We start from the raw sequence: 26572 nt of genomic DNA, 5'->3' as shown, positions 1-26572 counted from the left end.
AATAGCGCGGTAAAATGTCTCCCTTCTTAGCGCAAAGTACTATAGGAATTAACAGCAGTTAACAGTTTAACAGCTTCGTAAATCGTCTGTTCTCTTTCGTAGATCAGACGCGTTTTTGTTTTGCGCTCCGCATATTTCCCTTTTGTTTCGCATAAACAGCCGGTGTTTTCATAAATAAACTTTAATTAACTTCCTAAACAGCCTACAATCTAGAAATCTATTCTATTCTGCGAGTGCATACCTTTTGATTTGTTTTAAAACATTATTTATTTAACTTCTAATTCTAATTTCGGCATTGGCTTGTCGTGTTTGTGTTGATGCAGTGAGTTCGCATTATATTGCATTACAGCTCTCGTCTTGTAGCTTTGGTTGTTTTATTGGACGTTGACATGCAATGACTGCATCTTTCAAGAGGCGATGCAATTACTGCACCGTCAAGTGGCCCCTGTGACACCAGCAGAAGGCTGTTACGCGAGCATGCAGGAAAGATAGCTGTTAGACTAATATTCGAGGAAGATTAGCACGAAAGTTTCTAAGAGAACTAGACATGCATTCAAAATAAACTTAAAAATACCACTACAATTACTAATTACTGGAAAGGTGTGTAAGGATTAGTAATTTAATAAGAGGAAGAGAATTAGTGGTGGATATGATATGGTAGAGGGAATTATAATCCGAGCATAAGACCCTAAACGGTTCATGCAAGGAATAATTCGATCTACAAAGTGGAAGTGGAAGTGGAACAACGGTATAAAATTTCTAGTAGGTCTAATAGGAATCGTGAAGTTTATGCGGCCCAACAGATCAGGGCTGTCTATGTCACCCTTGATCAAGCTATGCATAAAAATCACACCAAGCATTTTTCTACGGTTAACTAAGGATGGAAGGTTTACTAATAGCAGTCTAGTTTTATTACTCTCTCCCTATCACCCCAACGTCAATAACTGGATTGATATCCGTTTGTTTTGAGATATGTATTATTTTTTTAAATTTTTTTCAAATTTTTTATTATGGAGTTTTCTGTTGTATGTGCCAAAAAATCTTGTCGGAAAGAGGTCACCCATGATCAACCGAGTATCCCCTGCTGGCTCTGCGATAGCGTAGTGCACGCAAAATGCGCTGGGCTTACGGGCCTCGTGGGCGATGCCATATTAAAACGTAATGGCTTGCACTAAAGTTGTGAGGCATGCCGTGCGGTTGAGACTGATATGGTCATATTTATGAGGTAGACGCGGAAGGGCTTTATGGAGCTGACCGTTGGCTTTAAAAAGCAGTACGATCGGCCCCTAGCCATGGAGTCTCAATTTCGCAGTCTGCAACTGCTGAATGAGTCTCCAAGGCGTAAAAGGGTCGCTGCCAACCGTCACTCAGCCGCTGGCGTCCAAAAAATTGACTCCGACCACTCCAAGTGTGCAGCAGTTAATCTCGTTTGCCACTCCAAGGGCAACGACAGCTCGCCTCGGAGAATGTGCAGCCAAGTACGTCTGCAGCGTTCGTGTCCGTGGTGTCCGCAAGTTCTCTATTTGTCCCGTCTATTTCGATCCCACCAGTAAATAGACGTTCCGGACCTCCGGATATTGCCACCACAGGTACTAGGCCTGTGGTGCCTAAAACACTGGTGGGGATCCCACCAAAACGACAAGTTTTTGTCTCACGGCTGGCCCCTAACTTCACATCTAATGATGTAACTGATTTTATTCAACGAAAAATAAAAGCCGTAAGTTTAAAGGTGGAGAAGTTTAATTTCTCTTATGCCAGAGAGATAGCTTCATTCCAAATAAGTGTCTCCCCAACTGATTTTAAAACCATTTTCTCTGCCAAATTTTGGCCAGAGCAGAGTTCAAGGCTAAGAAGAAGAATAGGCCCCCCATAAGCCTCTTACAAATCATCCCAATGTGCCCAATGTTTCTCAGCTTCCCGTCCTGTTTCCACCCTTCCAAGAAACTAACTTCTCTTGTAGTAACCTATCAGAATGTTAGAGGCTTACGTAGTAAGCTCAGCATTCTTTTCCGGGATAGTGTTGCATTTGCTTCCCACGTTATTGTGTTTACTGAATCCTGGTTAAAGCCGGACGTTCTTAGTTCCGAGGTTTTGGCATGTCGGTACACATATTTTAGAAAGGACCGTTCGTATCGACGTATAGGAGGGGTTCTGATTGCAGTGGACTCAAAATTCATGTCGGAACACTTCACAGTCCAGATTCAACAAGAACTGGATTTCCTATGTGTAAAACTGATTCTTACCGCTTTCGCTATATTCATTACTTGCTCACATACTCCACCTTCTTCAGATATCTCAATTAACGAGCAGCATCTGCTTGATTGCTTGATCTGTGCTTTGTATCGGATCCGACCATAGTGTTGTTAATCCGAGCCCTTCCGCTCTCAGGACCCTAAACAGTTTTACTGCTTCGTCCGCATACCCATCCTCGCTATCATGTTGTAATACGTCGGCAAATAATGATCAGGCCATTGCCGATCTTTTTCCAATTTTTCCAAACCACCTATTCTGAGGAAAGCTAGTATGGTCATCCGTACCCATACGGTTTACCGAGGTCGAACGGCATTTTCAGTCCCTTGTTAAATGAATGTTCTTTACTTCATGATCTTCGCCTAGTTAAGCAGGTGTTTTCACCGGGTCCAGACGGGGTTCCAAGCTGTATACTCAGGTACTGTGCAGACGCTCTGTATGGCCCTTGCTTAAACTATTCACTCTGTCCATTGATTCTTCATGCTTCCCCACGATCTGGAAGGAATCGCTTATAATTCCTGTCCATACGAAAGGAAGCAAGACTGACGCGAAGAATAAAATAAGTATTTCTAATATATCCGCTATTCCTAAAATGTTTGAGAAGATTTGAATTCCGCACCTGCAAAATCTCTGCAAATCACTTATATCAGCTCATCACGTTTTTATAAGGCGGAGATCAACAACCAAAAGAGTTTATCTTATTAGAGTATTAGAGTTTATCTCCTTCATTATCAAAGGCTTTCAAGGTAATCTACAGACGAATTTTATTTGAGGAAGCTGTGGGCAGTTTTCTAGCACACGTTAAGAAATATTTGCCTAAATGCAATCGAATGATGTAAAGGTTTAAAGTTAATCATTCAAGGTGGCTTTCGCAGGTGATTGTTATAACATTGTATGAAGAGCTTACGGACCCATCTCCCTCTAAAATCGGTAGAACAACACTAAGTTATAGCCAGGCTGGAATGCGTTTAAAACATAAATTTGCAAGTGATCTTGTATCCGACACATATATTTCAAAGCAGCAATTAATTCATGCTGCTTCCGTTTCTGCGAAAAAGGTTAAAAGGATGATTTGTTTAACGAGTTAAATGTAATCAGGGAAGAACAGACAGCGATCACGACAGGAGGCCAACCATTTTCGGTGATTATACCCTTACCCCCGAAGAAGCATTGGCGTCTTTGTTCCAAAATGGACTTACCAAACAGCATATCAATAAAGCTCGTGGCTGCAACATTTTCCCCCCATATTCAGCACTTTAAGTAGTCAACACGATTTGCAGACCAACTCAAATAGAATTCTGTGAAAATTTTCTCAGGTTTCGATGCAAAAAAATAAAGTCGAAAAAATATTGGTCCTGCAAAAAGAGTTTATATCTGAAATGAGAAATAGTAAGCTACGCATTCGATGGACCTACTGTTCAAAGCTTATATAAGCAGAAGTTTCGATCAGAGGAACCTGCTTCCTGTAGGAAAGGCAGTAACGAGAGTACCATCAACACAGAGAGAATCGAATAGAAACGAGGATCGAGTAATCGGTGGTAGTAGAGTTTGAGCTATGAGAGAGAGTGTGTTCTCGGTGCGCGGCGTAAGTGAAAGCGAGAGAAGAAAGATTATAAAACACTGTATAAAATTAAATATAAGAAGAAAGGATGTAATAAAGTTATAATTTGTAAATGAATTCGTCGAATGAAATGAATGCAAGAATATTCTTGAGCAGAATGGGGGCGGAAAGTTTCGTCAAGAAAGCTATTCCACAGCAGCAATTCAGTTTTAGTAGACAGCACGGGACCCCCGAACAAGTTCACAGAGTGGCTCAACACATCCTCAACGCTTATGAAACCAAAAAATATTTTCACAATCAAGGACGCTATTTCAGACATAAAAACGAGGGGGAACGGTGTGAGTTGCTGCGGCGACCGCAACTCTCCATTTATACCCAATCCATTGTCAGTATGGCTCTCCTCCGGCAGACGGCGCTAATATTAAACGACACGACAAAGAGTGCGTGCGAGAGAGACAGAAAATCAGTCTGAGCGTGTCGAGGGGGCTCTGTATACCCACTGCAAATAGATTTGTTCCTTTTGGTTATAAAAATGATCCGATCTGATTCAGATTCAGCAATCTAATAGATATAGTCATTCTCTATGATTGTGCGTTTTAGTTTTCTCGTATCTTCAATATTGTGGATCCCACAGATTTTCGTTCTTTAAGGGGGCGGAAGGAGCTGGGGCGAAATTTTGAAATATACGTTTTATAGTGAAATCTAACAGGAGTGTGGATATGAAATTTGGTCACTCTAGAGAGAGACAGGGCGAGAAAAAATTAAATTTTTTTCTTCATTCTTGCTATAATAATGATACGATCCAATTCAGGCTCTGCAGTCTAGAAGATATGGTGATTCTCTACGATTCTGCGTTTTTGGCTTTATCGTATCTTTAAAATTGTGGATGCCACCGATTTTCGTCTTTTTTGGGGGCGGAAGTGGGCGGGGCGAACTTATTAAATATACTTGTAACAGTGACATATCACAGAAGTCTGGATACAAAATTTTGTTGCTCTAGCTTTTATAGTCTTTAAGCACTAGGAGTTCATAGGGACGGACGGATGGACGGACAGCCAGACATGGCTGAATCGACTCGGCTATTGATGCTGATCAAGAATATATACACTTTATGGGGTCGGAAACGATTCCTTCTGGACGTTACAAACATCCACTTTTACCACAAATCTAATATACCGCTATACTAATTTTGAGTATCGGGTATAATGATCAGAGCAGGAGTTCCACAAGGCAGCGTTCTGGTGCCAATCTTGGCCGCTCACAGTATTCAGACATAAAATCATTTCTGAGTGAATGAACGTTTATGTCAGACTTAAAAATTGTCAGAGCTGGAGTTCCACTAGGCAGCATTCTTGGGCCATTTCTGTGCACTATATTCACATGCGACATGCCGTTACCACACGTCAACCCAGGTAACTTGCTGGTCGCCACTTACGTTGATGATACTGCCATTCTCCCAACATCCACCTGCTACGGAGCCGTTGCTGAACAACTCCAAATTTACCTCGAATCCGTGGAAAAATGGTCAACAAAATGGAACATCACACTTCTCCACTTCGTTAAAAGCCTGATATGGGGATATCAGAACTACAGTCATCAAATGCCAAAAAAAAACTTTAAAAGTTGCACTGGCTCATCAACTCAAAAAGTAAGCTTCTCCTACGCAGTAAAGTCTTGTTGTACAAGGCAATGATAATCCCTATATTGACATACGCCTGGAGACGTTCAGCGAAGACGCATCTTAATAAAATCAGAGTCATGCAAGCGAGGGCTCTAAGGGCGATGACAGGTGCCCCGTGGTTTCCACAATGCTGGAAAGAGATCTCCTCATCCCAAAAGTTGGCGATCAAATTAACCATCATAGCAGTCGATACAACGATAACCATCAAAACGAAGCAGCTAGAGATGTACATATACATATAAACCTAACAATGAAACTCTTAAAATATGTAGTAAGCCAATTCAAACATCATTAGCATTAGATAATAGTTTAAGTAATGCTGATTTTTAATAAAAAATAACAAAAAAAGCCTTGGAATTCATCTTTGTGCTGAACAAAACTTCGAACGGTGATAATTTCGTCAACATGTGAATGTGGGAGCTAATTGCTTTTTGCACAGACGGTACATACTTAGATCATTTTGACGGCTCTTCTGCTGAAAACTTTGATATGATCGAAAGGATTAAGCGGTTGACCCTTTCGACTTGACCATTACCTCTTGCAACACCAGTAGTTGACCAGGCATGCTAATGAGGAACTCAGTAAATGTATTGGCCATGAATACAACGCCTCTGTCGCTTATCATGCGCCTCGGGAATCCAAAACGTTGGACCACTCGGTGAGCTTCTTGATTACCTCTTCGCAGCCTGTAGACTTCGTTGGAAACATCCAGACAATCTTTGAAAAGCCATCAACCACCCCACTGCCAAAATAAACTTGTACTGTTTCGACGTCGCATCCATCGGACCCAAGTGATTGATATGCACCGTATGGAGTGGTACATCGCGGTTGTCGATGCAAAGCAAAAGGCCTTCTTGGTTTCCCCATCTTTTTGCTGTGAATTATACAACTTATGCAACTAGCTCTAAAATTATTTTCCTTTCCCTCTAAGTGGGGGGATGTAAGACTGCTGCTGAATATTATGCATCGTTTTTCGTGTTGCAAAGTGACCAGTATTGTGTGCAGTCCTAATCAAATCGCGCTCCATCTGCTTAAGGATGACAAGTACTTCTCGGTTACCAGAAAGGATTTCAACTGCTGGATCGACCTTTTTCTTCTGGTCCTCTAAGAGGAGTTTCGATCACATTGTAAACCATGCAATACTCATCTTCCGACATTTTCTGCTATTCCAGGCCTAGAAAAGAGATCGCATCGGCCATAAGCGTGAACTTCTTTATAAATTCGTAGTCCAATAGTCCATCACATTCCACTGCATTTTTTGGAATCACCAGGAAATTGTGTTTGGTTCGCAGCTGATCTACTTCTATGTCGGCACGAAAAAATCCAATCGGCTTCGTGTTCTGGTTTCTTAGGCCCCGCACATTTTTTTAGATCTCACTGTTACAAGTATATTTTGAAATTTCGTCCCACCTCTTTCCGCCCCCGCAATGGACGAAAATCTGTGGCATCCACAATTTTGAAGATACGAGAAAATTAAAAATGCCTCATCAAAGAGAATGACCATATGCATCAGATTGCCGAATCTGGATCAGGTCACATCATTATTAAAACCAACGAGGGGGAACGTTGTGAGTTGCTGCGGACACCGCAACTCTACGGTTATACCCGATACTAAGTCAGTATGGCTCTCCTCCGGCAGACGCCGCTAATATTTAACGACACGACAAAGAGTGCGTGCGAGAGAGACAGAAAATCAGTCTGAGCGTGACGTCGGGCGCTGCGTAGCCACTGCAAATTGATTTGTTCCTTTTGGCTATAAAAATGATCTGATCTGATCCAGATTCAGCAATCTAATAGATATGGTCATTATCTATGATTCTGCGTTTTTAGTTTTCTCAAATCTGCAATATTGTGGATGTAACAGATTTTCGTCCTTTGTGGGGGCGGATGGGGGTGGGGCGAAATTCTGAGATATACGTTTTATAGTGACATCTTAAAGGAGTGTGTGTACCAAATTTGGTTACTCTAGCCTTAATAGTCTCTGAGATTTGTGGTTGCCTCAGATTTTCGTCCTTTGCGGGGGCGGAAGGGGGTGTGGCGAAATTTGGACAGGAAACGGTCAAGGTCCGATATCACAGGAGTGTGGATACCAAATTTGGTTGCTCTGGCTTTTATAGGTTCTGAGATCCTTGAACTCATATTTTGCAATTGGCAAAACCGACCATGAAACCTGTGTGTTAGAGTGAGACAGAGCGAGAAAGAGTGATATTGTTTTCGTGATTCTGGCTGTAATAATTATACGATCTGGTTCAGATTTTGCACTCTAAAAGATATAGTCATCTTCTACGATTCTGCGTTTTTAGTTTTCTCGTATCGTCGAAATTGTGGATGCCACAGATTTTCGCCCTTTGTGGGGGCGGAAGTGGGCGGGGCAAAGTTTTGAAATATTTTTGGAGCAGTGACATATCACAGAAGTCTGGATCCAAAACATCGTTGCTCTAGCTCTTATAGTCTTTGAGCATTAGGCGCTGAAGGGGACGGACAGACGGACAGACGGACGGACGGACAGACAGACAGGGCTCAATCGACTCGGCTATTGATGCTGATCAAGAATATATATACTTTATGGGGTCGGAAACGATTCCTTCTGGACGTTACACACATCCACTTTCACCACAAATCTAATATACCCCAATACTCATTTTGAGTATCGGGTATAAAAAGAACAAATCAATTTGCAGTGGCTACGCAGCGCCCAACGAAACCTTCTGACTGATTTGCTGTCTCTCTCGCACGCACTCTTTGTCATTCAATGCTAGCGCCGTCTGGCGGAGGAGAGCCATACTGACTAAGTATCGGGTATAAATTTAGGGTTGCGGTCGGAGAAGTAACTCACAACGTTCCCCATCGTTTGTTGACTAGTACTATTAATTAAATTTGAGCAGCCATATTTGGAATGATCCTCGAACTTTATCGGGACTTAAACTTCGGCGCATCAAAGCTCGAAGTTTTGCATTATTTATTTATACCAAATTCTCAAATAGCAAAGCAGAATTATTTAAATTTATTAATTTAATGGATAATATATTTTTAGGTGGTCGAGATAAACTCTGAATTGCTTCAAAGTATGATGTCTTCATTGTTAAACAATGTTCTGGCCGAGGATTGTCGAAATCAGTGGTCCATGTCACGCCCATTGCTGGTACTCATATTACTATACGAGGATTTTTATCGGTAAGAATATTCTTATTTTTTCAGAGCTGTTTACAGTGCTTACGCACTTGTCTATTTTAAACAGCTCATCCAATCGAATTCAAATTCTCAGTGATACAAAACCTCGGCTTCAATATCTCTATAACTATATTCGCTAATTTTTTATAAAGTGTATATCTATCCATAATCATAATTCCAAACATTACTTATTATAATTATATTTTGATATAATAATGAGTTATAGCATTTTATAGCTAGAATTGGCGATTCAGTGCTGAGATAGAAACCCATAAAACGATCAAAATAAGACGTTTTATTGTTTCTGTTTGAGATGCCAAGCTTTTTTGGCACCTATGTGTTTCAAAAATGAAAAGAGATTTTGGGTTAAACTTTATAATTCGTATTTAATCTTGGTGGCTTAGCGGAAGCCGATTGCTTGCTATTGCCAGATAAAATTTATGCGAGATCGATATGCAACCAATGCGCAGAGGGGTTAGCATAGAACTAAACTATAGACGACGGCGTTAGATCAAAGTGATTGCCGAAGTGGCGGCAGCAGATCAAAGTAGTTGCCGAAGTGGCGGCGGCAGAGAGCCCCTTTAGCGGGAGAGCGCAGCAGCTCTGCAGAACGTCAACGTTTTACAACATGCCGCCTATGTCTCATACAATAATAATGTTAAAGTTACGGTTATTCTTCAGCGGCTGGCCCGAACATACTCCCCCCGTTGGGAACTAGTCTCTCAACAGATTCCTTAAGGGGCAGCAAACATAGCCGAGTGACGGCCCTCCTGATGTTTCCTGAGGATGTCTTCAGGTCAGCGACGCGACACACTCCGTCCTTGCCCAAAACGACATCGACCACTCTAGCCAGTGGCCAACGCATTGGAGGAAGATTTTCGTCCTTCACCAGAACGAGGTCGTTCTTGCAGATGTTTTGCGCGGGGGTACGCCACTTCGCGCGCTCTTGCAAAAGAGTGAGATACTCTTCGCGCCAACGGCTCCAAAATATTTGCTGTAGTTGGGTGACCCGCTGCCAGCCATCCACACGATTGTAGTTCAGCTTCGTTAGGTCAGGCTCGAGGATTTGCTCATGGGGGCCGCCTAAAAGCAGATGAGCAGGAGTCAAAACGTCTAAATCATCAGGATTATCTGAAAGCGAGAGCAAAGGGCGAGAGTTAACAATTGCAGTGATCTGACAGATCAGAGTGCGCAGCTCGTCGAAGCTAAGCACAGATGGTCCAACTGAGCGGTACAGGTGATATTTTGCGGTCTTCACGGCCGCTTCCCACAACCCGCCTGATCGCTACTAGCGTGTGTCGCTGTAGCATATTCCAATCGCTCCATTTTCTGGCAGCGTTGCTGCAAGAATTCGAAGAATTCCTCTGCGGTAGGTATAGCATCCGACGATGTGTGCTCCTCCCATTTGGTTTGCGTCTTCGAATCCAACTTCTGCAGCAGCATGTTGATGACCATGAATCCTGAAATCTCCTCAGCAGTTCCCAATGTCTGCAACGCTCGCATGTGTAAATTGACTGCATCCGAAAACTCCCGAAGCCTTTTAGCAGAAGGCGAGTCTACCCTCTTTAGCCCAAGCATCTTCTTGATGTGTGCCTGGAAAACAAGTCTTTTGTTATTAAAGCGTTTATTAAGTATATCCAGAGCCGCACGATAATTGGCACTGGAGAGCTCCAACGATCGAACCGAATCCAAAGCCGCATCAGCGAGGCAAGAGCGAAGGTGCTGGAATTTCTCGATGTCACTGAGATCCGCATCCGCTTCAATCACCGATTTGAACATTGCCATAAAATCCGAGAACTCGACGTATCCACCAGAAAACTTAGGCACCTTCAGCTCAGGAAGTCGCTGCTTGTGAGCCATGATGATGGTACTAGGTCCGGAATGGCTTGGCAGAATCGTAGAATGGGCAGCGGCGTGTGACTGGCTTACTTCAACAGCAGCCAGCAACTCAGCTTTCAACGATATGAAAAGAGTATCGAAGATTTCCCGCAGCTCACTCCCAATCTCGTTTTGATCGAGAGCCTCCAATTCATTATGGGCCTTATTAAATTCCTCTCGAATTTCTGCCAACATATCAAGGCGCACCTTGACTTCCGCGGCGGTCAGCTTATCGATTTTATTCCCCGCGAAGGATTCGCCAAGCCTGTGCAATCGATCATATAATGACTGACTTTTACGATTATACAGACTCAGTCTGGAATCAGCCACCACAATATTTCCGACCGCGCCTGTATTCGGATCGTTGTCCATGTTAACCGTTGTGCAATTCGACACAACAACGGAAAATGAAATACCGCTTAAGCGACGATGTATAGACGCGAGAGCGAGAATGCAAGACACGAAAAGTCAAGAACCGCGGCTGCAGCTGCGCAGAGAATGAGAGATTCGACGCTTAAAGTACCGGAATTTGTCTATAAATATTCCAGCCGCACTCTCACTGAATTTGCACTTTAAACTGTTTTTCAATGTGCACCCAAATGTATTTGTTGGTAGTTAAACTACCCAACAACACAATATTGTATAATTAATAAGTGTTTTAACGGAACGCGATTAAGAAATGGTTTTATATCACGTCGGGGGGTCACCAATGTTTGAGATGCCAAGCTTTTTTGGCACCTATGTGTTTCAAAAATGAAAAGAGATTTTGGGTTAAACTTTATAATTCGTATTTAATCTTGGTGGCTTAGCGGAAGCCGATTGCTTGCTATTGCCAGATAAAATTTATGCGTATAGAAGTCATGTAGCCCCTTTATTTGACCATTTTCAAATTTGTCCAATTGCTTCTCGCAACGGTAAATACTTTGAATTCAAATTGGAAACGAGGGGGTACGTTTTGAGTTGCTGCAGCGACCGAAACTCTACATTTAAACCTGATACTTAGTCAGCATGGCTAACTTTTTATCAGAAAAACAGCTATTTCTAATTTGAAGAAAACGAAAAAAAAATAAAAATCCTGAAAATGTTCAAACAAAATATAAAAAAAAAACAGCGTAAATAACGTTGTCATTAGCTCATCCAGCTCTGTGGGGCTAGCTTCCGATTCGTATTCCTACGAATTGGTAGTAAAAATGATGCGTAGGTAATTATGTGGTGCTACGTAGTCAAAACAGCATTTTCCAAGTCGTCACAAGCCATACCTGTATATTTAAATAAAAACTATTCATTGCCTTTCACTGACAATAAAACTTTACCTTATGCACAGAATGCTATTGGTCCTGCTTAGTTTTTATTGTTGTGGACGTTGACATGCAATGACTGCTTCTTTCAAGAGGCGATGCAATTACTGCACCGTCAAATGGCCCGTGCGACACCAGCAGAAGGCTGTTACGCGAGCATGCAGGAAAGATAGCTGTTAGACTAATATACGAGGAAAATTATCACTAAAGTTTTTAAGAGAACTAGGCATTCATTCAAAATAAAAATACCACTACAATTACTAATTACTAGAAAGGTGTATAAGGATTAGTAATTTAATAAGAGGAAAAGAATTAGTGGTGGATATAATATGGTAGAGAGAATTATAATCCGAGCATAAGACCCTAAACGGTTTATGCAAGGAATAATTCGATCTACAAAGTGCAAGGAACAACGGTATAAAATTTCTAGTAGGTATAATAGGAATCGTGAAGTTTATGCGGCTCAACAGATCAGGGCTGTCTATGTCACCCCTGATCAAGTTGTGCATAAAAATCACACCAAGCATTTTTCTACGGTTAACTAAGGATGGGACGTTTACTAATAGCAGTCTACTAGAGTAAGCCTGATGATATATGTAGTTGTGACTAAATTTACATTTAAACATAAGCGCAACATATCATCCTTTAAAATTCTTCTCCCTGATTCTTTACTATCCAGTTCTCTAGAACCGTGAATATGGCCTGAGCATACAATTATGCATGAGTTCCTTCGCAAAGATTCGAAGTCGAATCCAAGAATTACCGAACCTGCTCCAAAAAACTAATGTTCCTGTACGATTTCAACTAAAGTACAAAATCGTACGATTAGACCTAGACAAATAACTAACCATAAATAGGTTAAGATTTCCCAGCCACCTAAAGAAATAAACGATAATATGCTCTAAATATAAATATGTGACATGCACTACTGACCTAAATAAATATACAACGGACAGCTGCATGCATTTGTGTACATACACTGTTAAGATATTTACGGCACTATCATAAAACACATTCTGGATGACCTGCATGTGGTCAAATCTCACACCATCTGCATGATAACCATTGTGACCGTCATAAATATGACCCTTGGAATATTCCACTGTTGGATTTGTAGTAATTGATTAGTCCTAAATAGAGATAACACATTTCCCTAGCAATATGATACTCAGAGCTAATTAAACATACCTAAGATCCTAAGTAAACAATCATACTCATAGAAATTGTATATAAACCTTGCATTTTACCAAATAAAATCAGTACGAAAGAAAACTCTGACGTATTCACATCTCCGAAGCCCAATTTGTTCAAGTACCGATTGCGGCGACCATTTGTTACTGGTACATGAACCGGTAGCATACATACATAACATTTTCAGCATACGATTGTCATATTGACAATCACCACAGAATCAAGTGAATCTACATCAACAGATTCATTTGATTCGTTCATTTGGTGACCCCCGACTTTTGGACACTTAACCGTTCATCTGGATTTTGTTCCCGATTTGGAACTTGGATTTAGTTGGAAAATCCTACATAATTGGTCAACTTGGCGACCAATTTACATACATACAACAACACTCACAGTTGTGATTTAAAACCTTCGGTGAAGGAAAACGTAATTGGAGTTATTTGGATCTAACTCAACCATCACAGTCAACTAGGCGACTAAGGTTGAATTGGAAATAAGAATTCCAGTGTCATAAATATTTATTGAGATACTTTGACCATCTTCGTGGTTGTGAGTAGAGGCACAACCAGTCATAGTGACAAACAAATTACCTCCATCGGGTCAAAGTATTAAAATAAATAAAATAAAATGGCATCATCAAGCATTAATGTTATGCTAGACAGGCAGCTTGCCACAGGCGAAGAGATTCAGAGCCTGGTACGAAATTATAAAAAGGATTCTGCTGAAAGGAAGCAGAAACCAGAATATTTTAAATCCCGCATTGAGAACATATCAAAGCTCTGGGACGCATTTTCAATGGAGGAATGTAATATCAAAAAAATAACTCAAAACTCAAAATTTGAGCACAGTTATTTCTCTAACGAATATTTCAAACACACAAAAGAGTTGGTCGTCAGATATAAAGACGAATTTACAAAGCAGTTAGCTGCACTAGAAATGGATATAGATACAGGATCCATTACATCTATGGAGAGTGAGCCTGAAATAGAGCCCATGATCCGAGAACAAAAGGTGCTGCTTGAAAGTCTAGAGCGCATCATAAACAGAATGACGAATGAGACGCGAAAGGACTTCAAACCAATAATAATCAAATATTGGGATGAGATTAGAGCGATCCACGTTAAAATTTATAAAAAATGCATTGATCCTGTGAAAATGGGATATAACATTAACAGGTACATTGCAGCTGAAGATGCAGTATTAACAGTCCAAACAATGACTGAAGCAGACGCTGTTCAACAAATTATCGCTGCTCCACATATGCATAATACATTACCCCTGCCTAAGGTTGCTATCCCTAAATTTGATGGTGACTACTTAAAATGGCAACAGTTTCATGACATTTTTAAGCAAATGATTCATGAAGCATCGGTACCCGTCATTCAGAAGATGTGGTATTTAAAAACCAATGTTACGGGAGAAGCGGAAAATTTAATACGCCACCTTTCGCTAACAGAAAATAATTACACAACGGCATGGAACATGCTTCAAGAGCGTTTCAGCAACAAAAGAGTGCTTAGTAACGCACTAATTCAAAGATTATTGGATCAACCAAGCACTTCCAATGATGCAAAGTCCATAAAGGCTTTGCACGATAATGTAAAGGAAACATTATCAGCACTCAATAACATAAATATAGAGACAGCTGGATGGGATCCGATTCTTCTATGTGTTTTGACAAAAAAATTAGATCGTCAGACTCACACTTTGTATGAACAATCCATACAAAGTACAAAGAAATTACAGCCTTTGAGCGAATTAATGAAATTTCTCGAACAAAGGTTCCTTACCTTGGAAGCCATTGGATGGGAAAAAACAAAGAAACCCATCACATGTGCCTCAGCAGGAACTGAAAGTCAGTATGTCTGCTATTTTTGTGAAAAGCCAAATCACGCTATTTACAAATGCACGCAGTTTTTAAAAAAACCTGTCGCAGAGAGGTTAAATTGGGTTCAAAAGAACCAACTCTGCGTCAAATGTTTCAAACGCGATCACACTGCAAAGAATTGCCAAAGAAGAGATTGTGTTAAGTGCAATAAAGGACACAACACTCTACTACATTTGGAAATCAAGTCTGAAGCCAAAACTGCAGCATCAGCAAATAGTAGTCAAAACTCTTATGTATTACTAGCCACTGCTCTTGTTACAATAAAAGGCAACAATGGACAAATGGGTGAATTTAGAGCCCTACTTGATTCAGGCTCTCAAGTCAATGTGATTTCTGAAAGAGCATTGAAAATATTAGATCTGAAAGTCACAAAATCAGAACTATAAATAAATGGAATTGGCGGACGAACACAAACGTCAAAAGCAAGAGTCAATGTTATGCTTACTTCACAAGATAACAAGTTTAATACAAGACTAGAAGCAATAGTATTGACACACATAGTGGCAGATCAACCAGCACAGTCAATTGATACGTCTCGTTGGAAGCTTCCGAAAAATATCACTTTGGCGGATCCCAACTTTGACAAGACTGGAAGAATAGACATACTGTTGGGAGCAGAACATTACTTCGAAATCATGCAAGACAAGCATGTATCAATTGGAAAAGGATTGCCCAGGCTTCAGGAAACGAGACTAGGCTGGATAGTGGCTGGCAAGCTAAGACAGGAGTCAAAGAGCCAAAGCACGTGTGCAGTTTTGACTGAGGAGGACAAGGTGGATCAGCAAATCTCCAAGTTTTGGGAATTGGACTCATTCCCGAGCAACACACCAGGCTTATCTCCTCTAGAGAAGCGATGTGAGCAATATTTTGTTCAAAATATTCAAATGGCATGTGACAAGAGATTCATTGTCAGACTCCCATTTTTGGAAGATGCTTCGTCCTTAGGGGAGAGCCGTGATTTGGCTACACGTCGACTTTGTTGCCTGGAAAAACGACTGTCACGAGATCCGGAAACCAAGGCAAGCTATGTGCAATTCATGAAAGAATATGAGGCACTTGGGCATATGAAGGAAATGCACACTAAAGAAATAGCACGATCACGCTATTTTATTCCACATCACTGTGTGATGAAACATGACAGCTCTACAAAAAAATTGAGAGTTGTCTTTGATGCTTCTTCTGTTACGTCGTCCGGCAAATCACTCAACGATTTGATGCATACAGGTCTGACTGTGCAAAGTTCGATATTTTCAATATTGCTTCGATTCCGGATGCACAAATATGTATTTACGGCAGACATCGAAAAAATGTATCGTCAGATCTGGGTCAATCCTGAGGACCAGTACTATCAAACAATTGTATGGCGAAATGATCCATCAGAAGATCTGAGATATTACAGACTCAAAACTGTAACATACGGAACTAAGGCAGCTCCATATTTAGCCACAAAATGCCTACAATATCTTGCTCAAAAGGGCAAGAGAGAATACCCGGCTGGAGCTGATGCACTAGAAAAGGATTTCTATGTGGATGATTGCTTAACAGGAGCAGATTCCATACCAGAGGCCCTCCAGAAACAGAAGGAACTTAACCAACTCCTACAAAATTCTGGATTTAAGCTGAGAAAATGGTGCACAAACAACGTGCACATACTACAGAACATTCCGAAGGAAGACATGATTCCAAATGTACAACTGGAGGATACCACTTATGAAGACTGCAGCGTGAAGACCCTGGGAATAACGTGGATGCCTAAATCCGACCATTTCTGTGGAAAAACGGAGATTGCCACTAAGGAAACAATATCCAGAAGAGATGTCGTATCCGAAATTTTTAGGATCTTCGATCCGCTTGGATTGTTTTCACCTGTTGTGATGAAAGCAAAAATCTTTATGCAGCATCTCACAAAGGAAGGTTTTGACTACAAAGAAGCGCTTCCAGTTCATCTCCAGGAGGAATGGAAAAGGTACAGGGAGGAGTTAAAATTATTAAACTCCATACAAGTACCACGTCATATATTCCAAGGACAAATTCCGATATCATCGGAGATACATACCTTTGTTGACGCATCGGAGAAAGCATTTGGAGCTGCAGTATATATCCGAGCAATACATAAGGATAAGCGGGCAACGATTCAATTGCTATGTGCCAAATCACATTTAGCGCCCATCAATGCATTAACATTACCCCGTTTGGAACTAAAAGCGGCGGTGTTAGGTGCTCAATTGACAGCAAAAGTAAAGGAAGAGTTATCAATGGAAGATGCATCAACCTTCTTTTGGTCTGACTCAAGGATCGTATTATCATGGATTAACTGCTCGTCATCCATCCGAGACAAATTCGTAGCTACAAGAATAGCTACGATTCAAGAATTGACGATACAAAGACAGTGGAGGCATGTCTCATCCGAAAATAATGCAGCAGATGTACTCTCCAGAGGAATGACGGCGACGAAGTTCATAAAACATAGCATGTGGTTTTATGGACCATTATTTTTACACGGCCCAACATCTACATGGCCACCACCATTTGTGGCTACAAAAGAGGAGTTGATCAGTGCAAATCCCCAAAAGATTGGTCAGTCATCAATTATGACTATCACTCGGGAGGATGACCTAATCTACAAAATAAAGCACAACAACTCATACAACAAGCTATTGAGAATAGTAGCTTACATGATGCGTTTTCGAGGAAAGAAAACGCACACAAGCAAGACTGTCCAAGTCAATGAGATGAAAGAAGCTCAGAAAATTGTCATTCGTTACATACAACAGAATGACTTCAAAGAAGACATACGTCACCTAACAAAACATAAGGAAACACAAAAGGGAAGTTCGATTAACTCTCTAACACCATTCATGGATCAGGAGGGAATCTTACGAGTAGGTGGTCGACTGGAAGCGGCAAACATTTCATTTGACGCCAAACACCCAATGCTCCTGCCCTACAACGATCCAATTGTGAAGTTGATCCTTGGTAAGATACACAAGGAAAACATGCATTGCGGCCCACAGGCATTGCTGACAGCATCACGACAACAGTACTGGATACTCAAAGGAAAAAACATGGCCAGAAGTATTGTGCAGAACTGCGTGAAATGCACTAGAGCCAAGCCTAAACTACTAGAACAAATCATGGGAAATCTGCCACCTCTTCGAGTCACCCAAGCACGGCCATTCCTCAATTCTGGTGTTGACTACTGTGGGCCATTCAAAATCCACTATAAAATTCGAGGAAAGAAGCCTAATACAGCGTACATAGCTATATTTTGTTGTTTCGCGACTAAAGCAGTACATCTGGAGCTTGTCAGTGATCTCACCACAGAAGCATTTGTAGCGGCACTTCGGCGGTTCATCTCTCGTCGAGGAAAATGTCAAGTGCTCCATTGCGACAATGCTACGAATTTCGTAGGAGCCAGGAACAAACTTCAAGAATTAGAAGAAGCCATATTCTCGGAAAAGGCAAAAGAACATATTGTACAAGAGTGCAACAACAAAGGGGTACAGTTTAAATTTATACCTCCTCGCGCACCACACTTCGGCGGCTTATGGGAAGCTGCAGTAAAATCTGCCAAACATCTCCTCTTAAAAAATGTGACGACGGCAAATCTAACTTATGAGGAGTTAGAAACGGTTATAGTCGAAATAGAGGCCATACTAAACTCTCGACCATTAACACCGATATCTGACAACCCAAACGACGTAACAGCACTAACGCCAGGGCATTTCCTGATAGGAGAGCCGTTAACCGCACAAGCTGACAGTGAGCCATCCCAGCAGCCAAAGACGCTAGGAAATCGATGGCAAGCAGTGTCAAAGTTGAAGCACTCATTCTGGACACAATGGTCCAATGAATATCTTCAGCAGTTGCAACAGCGTCAAAAGTGGAGGAAGTCTTCGGCTAACATTAAGGAAGGAACATTAGTAATACTAAAGGAAGACAATACACCAGTATTACAATGGCCACTAGGAAGAATCATTCGATTGTTTCATGGCAAGGACAATTTTGTACGAGTGGTGGAAGTAAAAACGGCAAAGGGGATTTTCAAACGAGAGATCCAACATGTAGCTCCACTATTCAACGAAGAGGAACCCACACATAAACATCCGATAGATGATCCATCAGAAAACGAAGAATCATCCGAGGACAGACAGCCTAGGAAAAGGACACAGCCGAACACAATCAATATTGATGATGGTTGAACATACTATGGTCAACGGCCGGGAGGATGTACGATTTCAACTAAAGTACAAAATCGTACGATTAGACCTAGACAAATAACTAACCATAAATAGGTTAAGATTTCCCAGCCACCTAAAGAAATAAACGATAATATGCTCTAAATATAAATATGTGACATGCACTACTGACCTAAATAAATATACAACGGACAGCTGCATGCATTTGTGTACATACACTGTTAAGATATTTACGGCACTATCATAAAACACATTCTGGATGACCTGCATGTGGTCAAATCTCACACCATCTGCATGATAACCATTGTGACCGTCATAAATATGACCCTTGGAATATTCCACTGTTGGATTTGTAGTAATTGATTAGTCCTAAATAGAGATAACACATTTCCCTAGCAATATGATACTCAGAGCTAATTAAACATACCTAAGATCCTAAGTAAACAATCATACTCATAGAAATTGTATATAAACCTTGCATTTTACCAAATAAAATCAGTACGAAAGAAAACTCTGACGTATTCACATCTCCGAAGCCCAATTTGTTCAAGTACCGATTGCGGCGACCATTTGTTACTGGTACATGAACCGGTAGCATACATACATAACATTTTCAGCATACGATTGTCATATTGACAATCACCACAGAATCAAGTGAATCTACATCAACAGATTCATTTGATTCGTTCAGTTCCATTTTTCCATGTACTATCAGAACGTTCGCAGTTTGTTGGGAAAATTACGTCAAATTCATACTAATAGTGCGTCCTTTGATTTCGATGCCATCGCGTTTACCGAAACCTGGCTTAACTCCTCTGTCAATGATCATGAAATTTTCATTGATAGTTACACTATTTATAGAATGGACCGCCAATCTTTTGCAGGTGGGGTTCTGATTGCAGTCAAATCTATTTTCTCATCTGAGCTATTCCCATTCAATAACATCCATGGAATTGAATTTGTTGCAGTCAAAGTTCGTGTTGGCTCGGCATTTTTCTAGTTAACCTGCTCTTACATTCCTCCCTGGTCTGATGCTGAGCTTTACTTACACCACCTCTCAGCAATTAATACTGTCGTATCTGCATTAGGGTGCAATGATCGAATTATTGTCATGGGGGACTTTAACCTCCCATTTCTTTCTTGGCTGCCGTGTGATGACGCTAACCTGTTGTTTCAAAATTGCCATAATGACTTTATCAATGGGCTAACGGATATTTCCCTTGTCCAAATTAATGCCGTTAAAAACATTAGGGACAGACTTCTTGACCTCGTTTTTGTTAACGATGCTTCTCTTGCTACGGTATCTAGAGCAAGCCCAATATCACTCCCTGAAGATCCTTACCATCCAACTTTGTCGATATCCCTTGAGTGTACCCGATCTGGTGGTGCTGACAGTTCCATGGCTCCTTGTCACATAAAGTGTTTTCGCAAAACAAATTTTATCGATTTAGATCTACATCTCTCGCGTGTTGATTGGTCGTTTCTTTATTCATTACCGATCATAGATGCAACTGTTAGCTCGTTTTATAGCTCTATTTACTCCTCCCTAAATACATTTGTTCCAAAAATCACTGTACCCGTATCGTCCAAGCCTCCCTGGTTCTCTAATTATTTGTCATACTTAAAAAATAATAAATCCCGGCTCTATAAAAAGTACCAGAAGTCGGGCTCCACGTCGGCCTTAGCTCTATACTCCTCCGCTCGCTCTCTGTTCCTTGCCGTTAATAGTCAATGTTATAATCATTACCTTTCAGAATGTAGTAGTGATCCTAAAAAATTCTATTCGTTCGTTAACTCTAAGCGTAAGTCAAACGCTTTTCCTCCGTCCCTTCATTACCAGAACAAAACAGAAGCCTCTGCTGTTGGTATTGCAAATTTATTCGCTACCTTTTTCCAAACAACGTACTCGTCTCATATTTACAACGCATCCACTCCGTACCCGTACCAGCTACCTCAAGCTAACAGCATTTTTCTGCCCTTTTTTGAGGAAAGCGTTGTTCTGGAAGGTTTGTCATCTATGGACATATCGTTTTCTGCGGGTCCAGATAAGGTACCAAGTTGCATCTTAAAACACTGTGCCCAGTCCCTTTGCAAACCCTTGACCTTTCTCTTCAACCTCTCCTTGGAACAGTCTTGTCTCCCAGTAATTTGGAATGAGTCCTACATCATTCCGCTTCACAAAAAAGGTTCAAAATCAAACATTGAAAACTATCGTGGTATCGCAAAGCTTTCCGCCATCCCGAAGCTTCTTGAGTTCCTGGTCACCCGGCAACTGCAACATCTTTGTTGCAGCTTGATATCTCCGTCGCAACACGGTTTTTTCAGACATCGTTCAACATCGACTAACCGTCTTGAGTTTTCTAACCTAATCCACCGTGGTTTTCAAATTGGTTTGCAGGCGGATGTAGTTTTTACGGACTTCAGCAAGGCATTCGATTCTGTGAACCATGCTCTGCTTATTCACAAGCTCTCTTTATTAGGGTTCCCAACGAATCTTCTAGATTGGATTTTGTCCTACTCAACGTGTTTTGTTTTCTAACGTGTTGTCAAATACTGTTAATGTTACTTCAGGTGTGCCACCGGGAAGTCTTCTGGGCCCGCTTCTGTTTATTTTATTTGTGAATGACCTTCCTCAAGTTATAACATACTCTACTACACTAATGTATGCTGATGATGTCAAAATCTGTCTTTCTTACTCTGATTGGTATTTGCACACACGCCTTCAACTTGATCTAAGTGAACTACTATTGTGGTGTTCAACTAATCTTCTTTTTCTGAACCTTTCCAAGTGCAAACTTATGACATTTTACCGTCGCGCTCCACATTTCGTCTCATATGTTTTAGGAAATCATGTCCTTGAGCGAATTTCGAGGTCAAATGACCTCGGAGTCCTTTTTGATCATAAGATGTGTTTTAACAGCCATATAGCTGCAACTGTAAATAAAGCTAAGGGTGTTTTAGCGTTCATCAAGCTTTGGTCCAAGGAGTTTGACGACCCGTACGTTACGAAACAACTGTACATCTCGTTAGTACGTCCTATATTGGAGTATTGTTCTTGTGTGTGGAGCCCGCAGTATAAAGAGCAGCAGGTTGTTATTGAATCCGTGCAAAAGCAATTTTTTTTTTTTGCCCTTCGGAACTTTAACTGGGACTCGGGTAGAATCTTGCCACCCTACCGGTCTAGGCTAATTTTTATTGACCTGCCGTCGTTGCACCATCGCAGAATATGCAATGGCGTAATGTTCGTGCACAAGCTCCTTCTTGGGACTGTTGACTCCCAAACTCTCTTGGGTCAGATTGACTTGGCCGTTCCATCTAGACCTACCCGTACTTTTAGGCCTATCCGTCTACCCATATGTAGGTCTAATTATGCTGATCATGAACATTTTAGGGTTTTATGCCATAATTATAACTCCCTCTGCCAAACCCTATCCCTTGAACTGTCTCTTAAACTAATTGCATGCAATATTTATAATCACTTAAATTTAGGTAACTTTTAACTTATCTTTTAGTAATTAAGTACCAGTATTAACAGATAATTTGTTAATTTAATAAATAAATAAATAAGATGGGAGTCTTACACCGCATCCCAGTTAAGGCCCCGCAGAGCAAAGAGTAAAAAGTTTTTCTGTGCTGATCTATCCGGTCCTGGTGTACTTTGTACTGAGGGCACCATACACAGGAGCCGTATTCTAAGATCGGACGAACAAGCGAGGTATAGAGAGTCTTTGTTATATAGTTATATAGTTAAATTCCTTTGACCACCTCTTTATAAGCCCAAGCAGGCCCATGGCCTTATTTACCATGGTAGAAATGTGTTAGGAAAACTTTAACTCGGGGTCTAACATAAGACCCAGATCATCCACCAGGGTAATTCTCTCAAGAGAACGACCAAATAGGGTATAGGGAGCCAACAAAGTGCTAGAACGATGAAATGTCATAACTTTGCATTTCGAGGCATTAAGGTGCAACAAGTTTGGATAACACCATGACTGAAAGTTTTTGCGATCGGATTGCAAGCGAGAATGAAATGAAATGTCCTTATACTGGACACAGAGTTTAACATCATCCGTATACATAAGTACTCGAGAGTATGTTAATACGGAAGGCAAGTCATTAATAAAGAGTGTGAAGAGTAAGAGGCCTAAATGGCTGCCCTGTGGTACTCCCGAAGAAATCTAAAAACCTTTCTTGGAAATGTCCTTGCCGCCTTATAAATCCGTGCTGAGTTTGAGATATAAGTGATTTGCAGAGATGTTGTAAGTGCGGAGTTAATACCTTCTCAAACATTTTGGGAATAGCGGATAACTTTGCTAAACCTATATAATTTTTCTCTTCAGACTTGCTACCTTTCGTATGGACAGGAATTATAAACGATTCCTTCCAGATCGTGGGGAAGCATGAAGAATCAATGGACAGAGTGAATACTTTAAGCAAGGGTCCATACAGTCTGCACAGCACCTGAGTATACAGCATGGAACACCGTCTGGACCCGGTGAAAACACCGTCTTAACTAGTAGAAGATCATGAAGTAAAGAACATTAATTTAACAAGGGACTGAAAATGCCGTTCGACCTCGGTAAACCGTATGGGTACGGATGACCACAGTAGCTTTCCTCAGAATAGGTGGTTTGGAAAAATTGGGCAAAATGATCGGCAATTGCCTGATCATTATTTGCCGAAGTATTACAAAATGATAGTGAGGATGGGTGTGCGGACATTCTACGCTTACTGTTTAGGAACAGTAAAACTGTTTAAGGTTCTGAGAAAAACGTATCCTGCATCGAGATAGGTAGTTCTTATAGCATTGTGCATTAAGAACTGAAAAGTTTGATCGAGCAGTTACATAGCGAGAGTGAGAAGTAGGAGAACTAACTTCCTGAAATTTTTTATAAAGTCTTGATTTTAAGTTTTATAGGCTGGATAACTCATTGGCAAACCAAGGGGGTTTTCCAGATCTAATCGGATAAGAAAACGGGACACAAGAATCAAAAAATGTGCCAAGAGCATTGTAAAATATGTTTGTGCCTTTTATGACATCAGTGCACAAGTACAAAGCGGACCAATCAAAATCCCTAAATAGATTATTAAGCTTCTAAAATTTGGCTTTACAAAAGCAACGGACACGTTCAGGTGGCCTACTCGACCGATCCAATACAGTTGGTCTTATATCTAGCGACACTTCGCAAGTAGGATTGTAGGCGTCTTCAGGTATAGTGAGCGGAAGGGCTCGGTTTAACAACACTATGGTTGGATCCGATACAAAGCACAGATCAAGCAATCACATGGTTGACTTGAGACAGGGTCAAGCAAGCCGTCAACAAAGTCATTTCGTGACATGGGCACTAGGTTACTGGACTCGTTTACCGAAGACCAAACAGTTGCTGGCAAGTTGAAGCGAGGAAGAAAGAGCAGTTAGAGCGGACAAATGCTGCTCATAAATAGAGATATCCGAAAAAGGTGGAATATACGAGCAAGTAATGAATATAGTGAAAGCGGGAAGAATCAGTTATACACACAGGAATTCCAGTTCCGGTTGAACCTGGCATGTGAAGTGTTCCGACGTGGAGTTAGAGTCCACTGAAATCAGAACCCCTCCTGCACGTCGAGACGAACGGTCCTTTCTAAAAGTTGTGTACCGACCTGCCAAAACCTCGGAACTAAGAATGTCCGGCTTTAACCAGGTTTCAGTAAACACAATAATGTGGGAAGCAAATGCAACACTATCCCGGAAAAGAATGCTGAGCTTACTACGCAAGCCTCTAACATTCTGATACGTTACTAAAAGAGAAGTTAGTTTTTTGGAAAGGTGGAAGGGCTATCTCCCTGGCATAAGAGAAGTTGAATTTCTCCACCTTTAATCCCACGGCTTTTATTTTGCTTTGAATAAAAGCAATTACATTATTATTAGATGTGAGGTCAGGGGCCAGCCGTGAAACAAAAACTTGTCGTTTTGGTTTCGTTCCCCACCAGTGGTTTAGTCACCCCAGGCCTAGTACCTGTGGTGGCAATATCCGGAGGTCCGGGACGTCTATTTACTGGTGGGATCGGGACAGACGGGACAACTAGCGAACTTGCGGACACCACGGACACGAACGCTGCAGACGTACTTGGCTGCACATTCTCCGAGGCGATGAATTCGGCTACCGAATCTGCATCGCCAGCAGCTGTCGTTTCCCTTGGAGTGGCAAACGAGATCAACTGCTGCGCACTTGGAGTGGTCGGAGTCAGTTTTTCGGCGGCTCACGGCTGAGTGACGGTTGGCACTTGCAGATCCCGCGGAGTGACCTTTTTGCGCCTCGGAGACTCATTCAGCAGTTGCAGACCGCCAAATTGAGACTCCATGGCTAGGAGCCGATCGTATTGCTTTTTAAAGCCAACGGTCAGCTCCTTAAAGCCACTCCGCGTCTGCCTCATGAAAGATACCATTTCCTTCTCCACCGCAAGGCATGCCTCGCAACTGTAGTGCAAACCATTACGCTTTGAAATGGCATCACTCACAAGGCCAGAAAATCCAGCGCATTTTGCGTGCACTATGCTGTCGCAGAGCCAGCAGGGGACATTCGGCTGATCCTGGGTGATCTGCTTCTTACAGGTTTTTTTTTGGCGCAGACCACAGCATATTCCATTTTTATTATTTATTTATTTACTAAAGAAAATTTACGAAAAACAGAAAAATTTTCAAAACAAATTGGTATCAGACCAATGTGCCAGACAATGCTCAAAGCGGAATTGGTAAAAAAAGAGAGCAGAGTGGAGTGCGGTTAAATTTATGGAAGACTATAACTAAATACAAACCAAGCGAGGGGAAACGTTGTGAGATGCTGCTGCGACCGCAACTCTACATTTATACCCGATACTTAGTTAGTATGGCTCTCCTCCGGTTCTACATTTATACCCGATACTTAGTCAATATGGCTCTCCTCCGGCAGACGGCGCTGACATTGAACGACAAAGAGTGCGCTCTCATTGTTGACACCTAATGCATGCATACCACATGTGTTAATGGAATTGGATTCAACGCGACAAATTTATGGAATTTTATAACTATTTATCGGCCAGGCTCCGTTTTTCACTTTCACAAAATTTTTCCGATTTAATTTTGAAATCACATAAATTGAGGCTTCCGTTTTCACATTCCTCAAGATTTCTTCGTTCTCAAAACGAAATCATTTTGTTGACGAAATGAAAATTTAACGGCTTTTTGTACAACAAAACGAACAATAATTGCAAAAAAAATAAATATATGATTTATTGATGCATTGATTTGTACTTTCTTTATAAACCATTTTATTTGAACCCAACCTCAAATTTCGCTCGGAAAAAGTTGGCCAAGGCAACAACAGTTTTCGTTTTGTTGCAAACAGCTGACGCAGTCCGATTTGGTTATCGAAACGTTGGCAAGAAATAAATTTTTACGCATAACAGCACAAATGAGCATGTAACATCTGA

The 26572-nt window shown here is 41.2% G+C and overlaps 1 protein-coding gene across 2 annotated transcripts in view; it reads left to right on the top strand.

Moving 5' to 3' along the window:
• Nucleotides 1-8524: 8524 nt before the first annotated feature.
• Nucleotides 8525-26572, top strand: part of LOC113566534 (ran-binding protein 16-like) — a 180625-nt gene continuing 162577 nt past the window's right edge. For both annotated transcript variants that reach the window (XM_026992561.1, XM_026992562.1), the window contains exon 1: nt 8525-8666. In XM_026992561.1, coding sequence (XP_026848362.1) covers nt 8560-8666 — 107 coding nt within the window. In that variant the 5' untranslated portion in view covers nt 8525-8559. The remainder of the gene's footprint in view (nt 8667-26572) is intronic.

The sequence above is a fragment of the Drosophila persimilis genome, unplaced genomic scaffold (genome assembly GCF_003286085.1).
Source record: "Drosophila persimilis strain 14011-0111.01,24,50 unplaced genomic scaffold, DperRS2 tig00000746-arrow-arrow-pilon, whole genome shotgun sequence".
Lineage (NCBI taxonomy): Eukaryota > Metazoa > Arthropoda > Insecta > Diptera > Drosophilidae > Drosophila > Drosophila persimilis.
The sequence above is the reverse complement of the archived record's forward strand: the minus strand, read 5'-3'. Positions and strand labels throughout refer to the sequence as shown.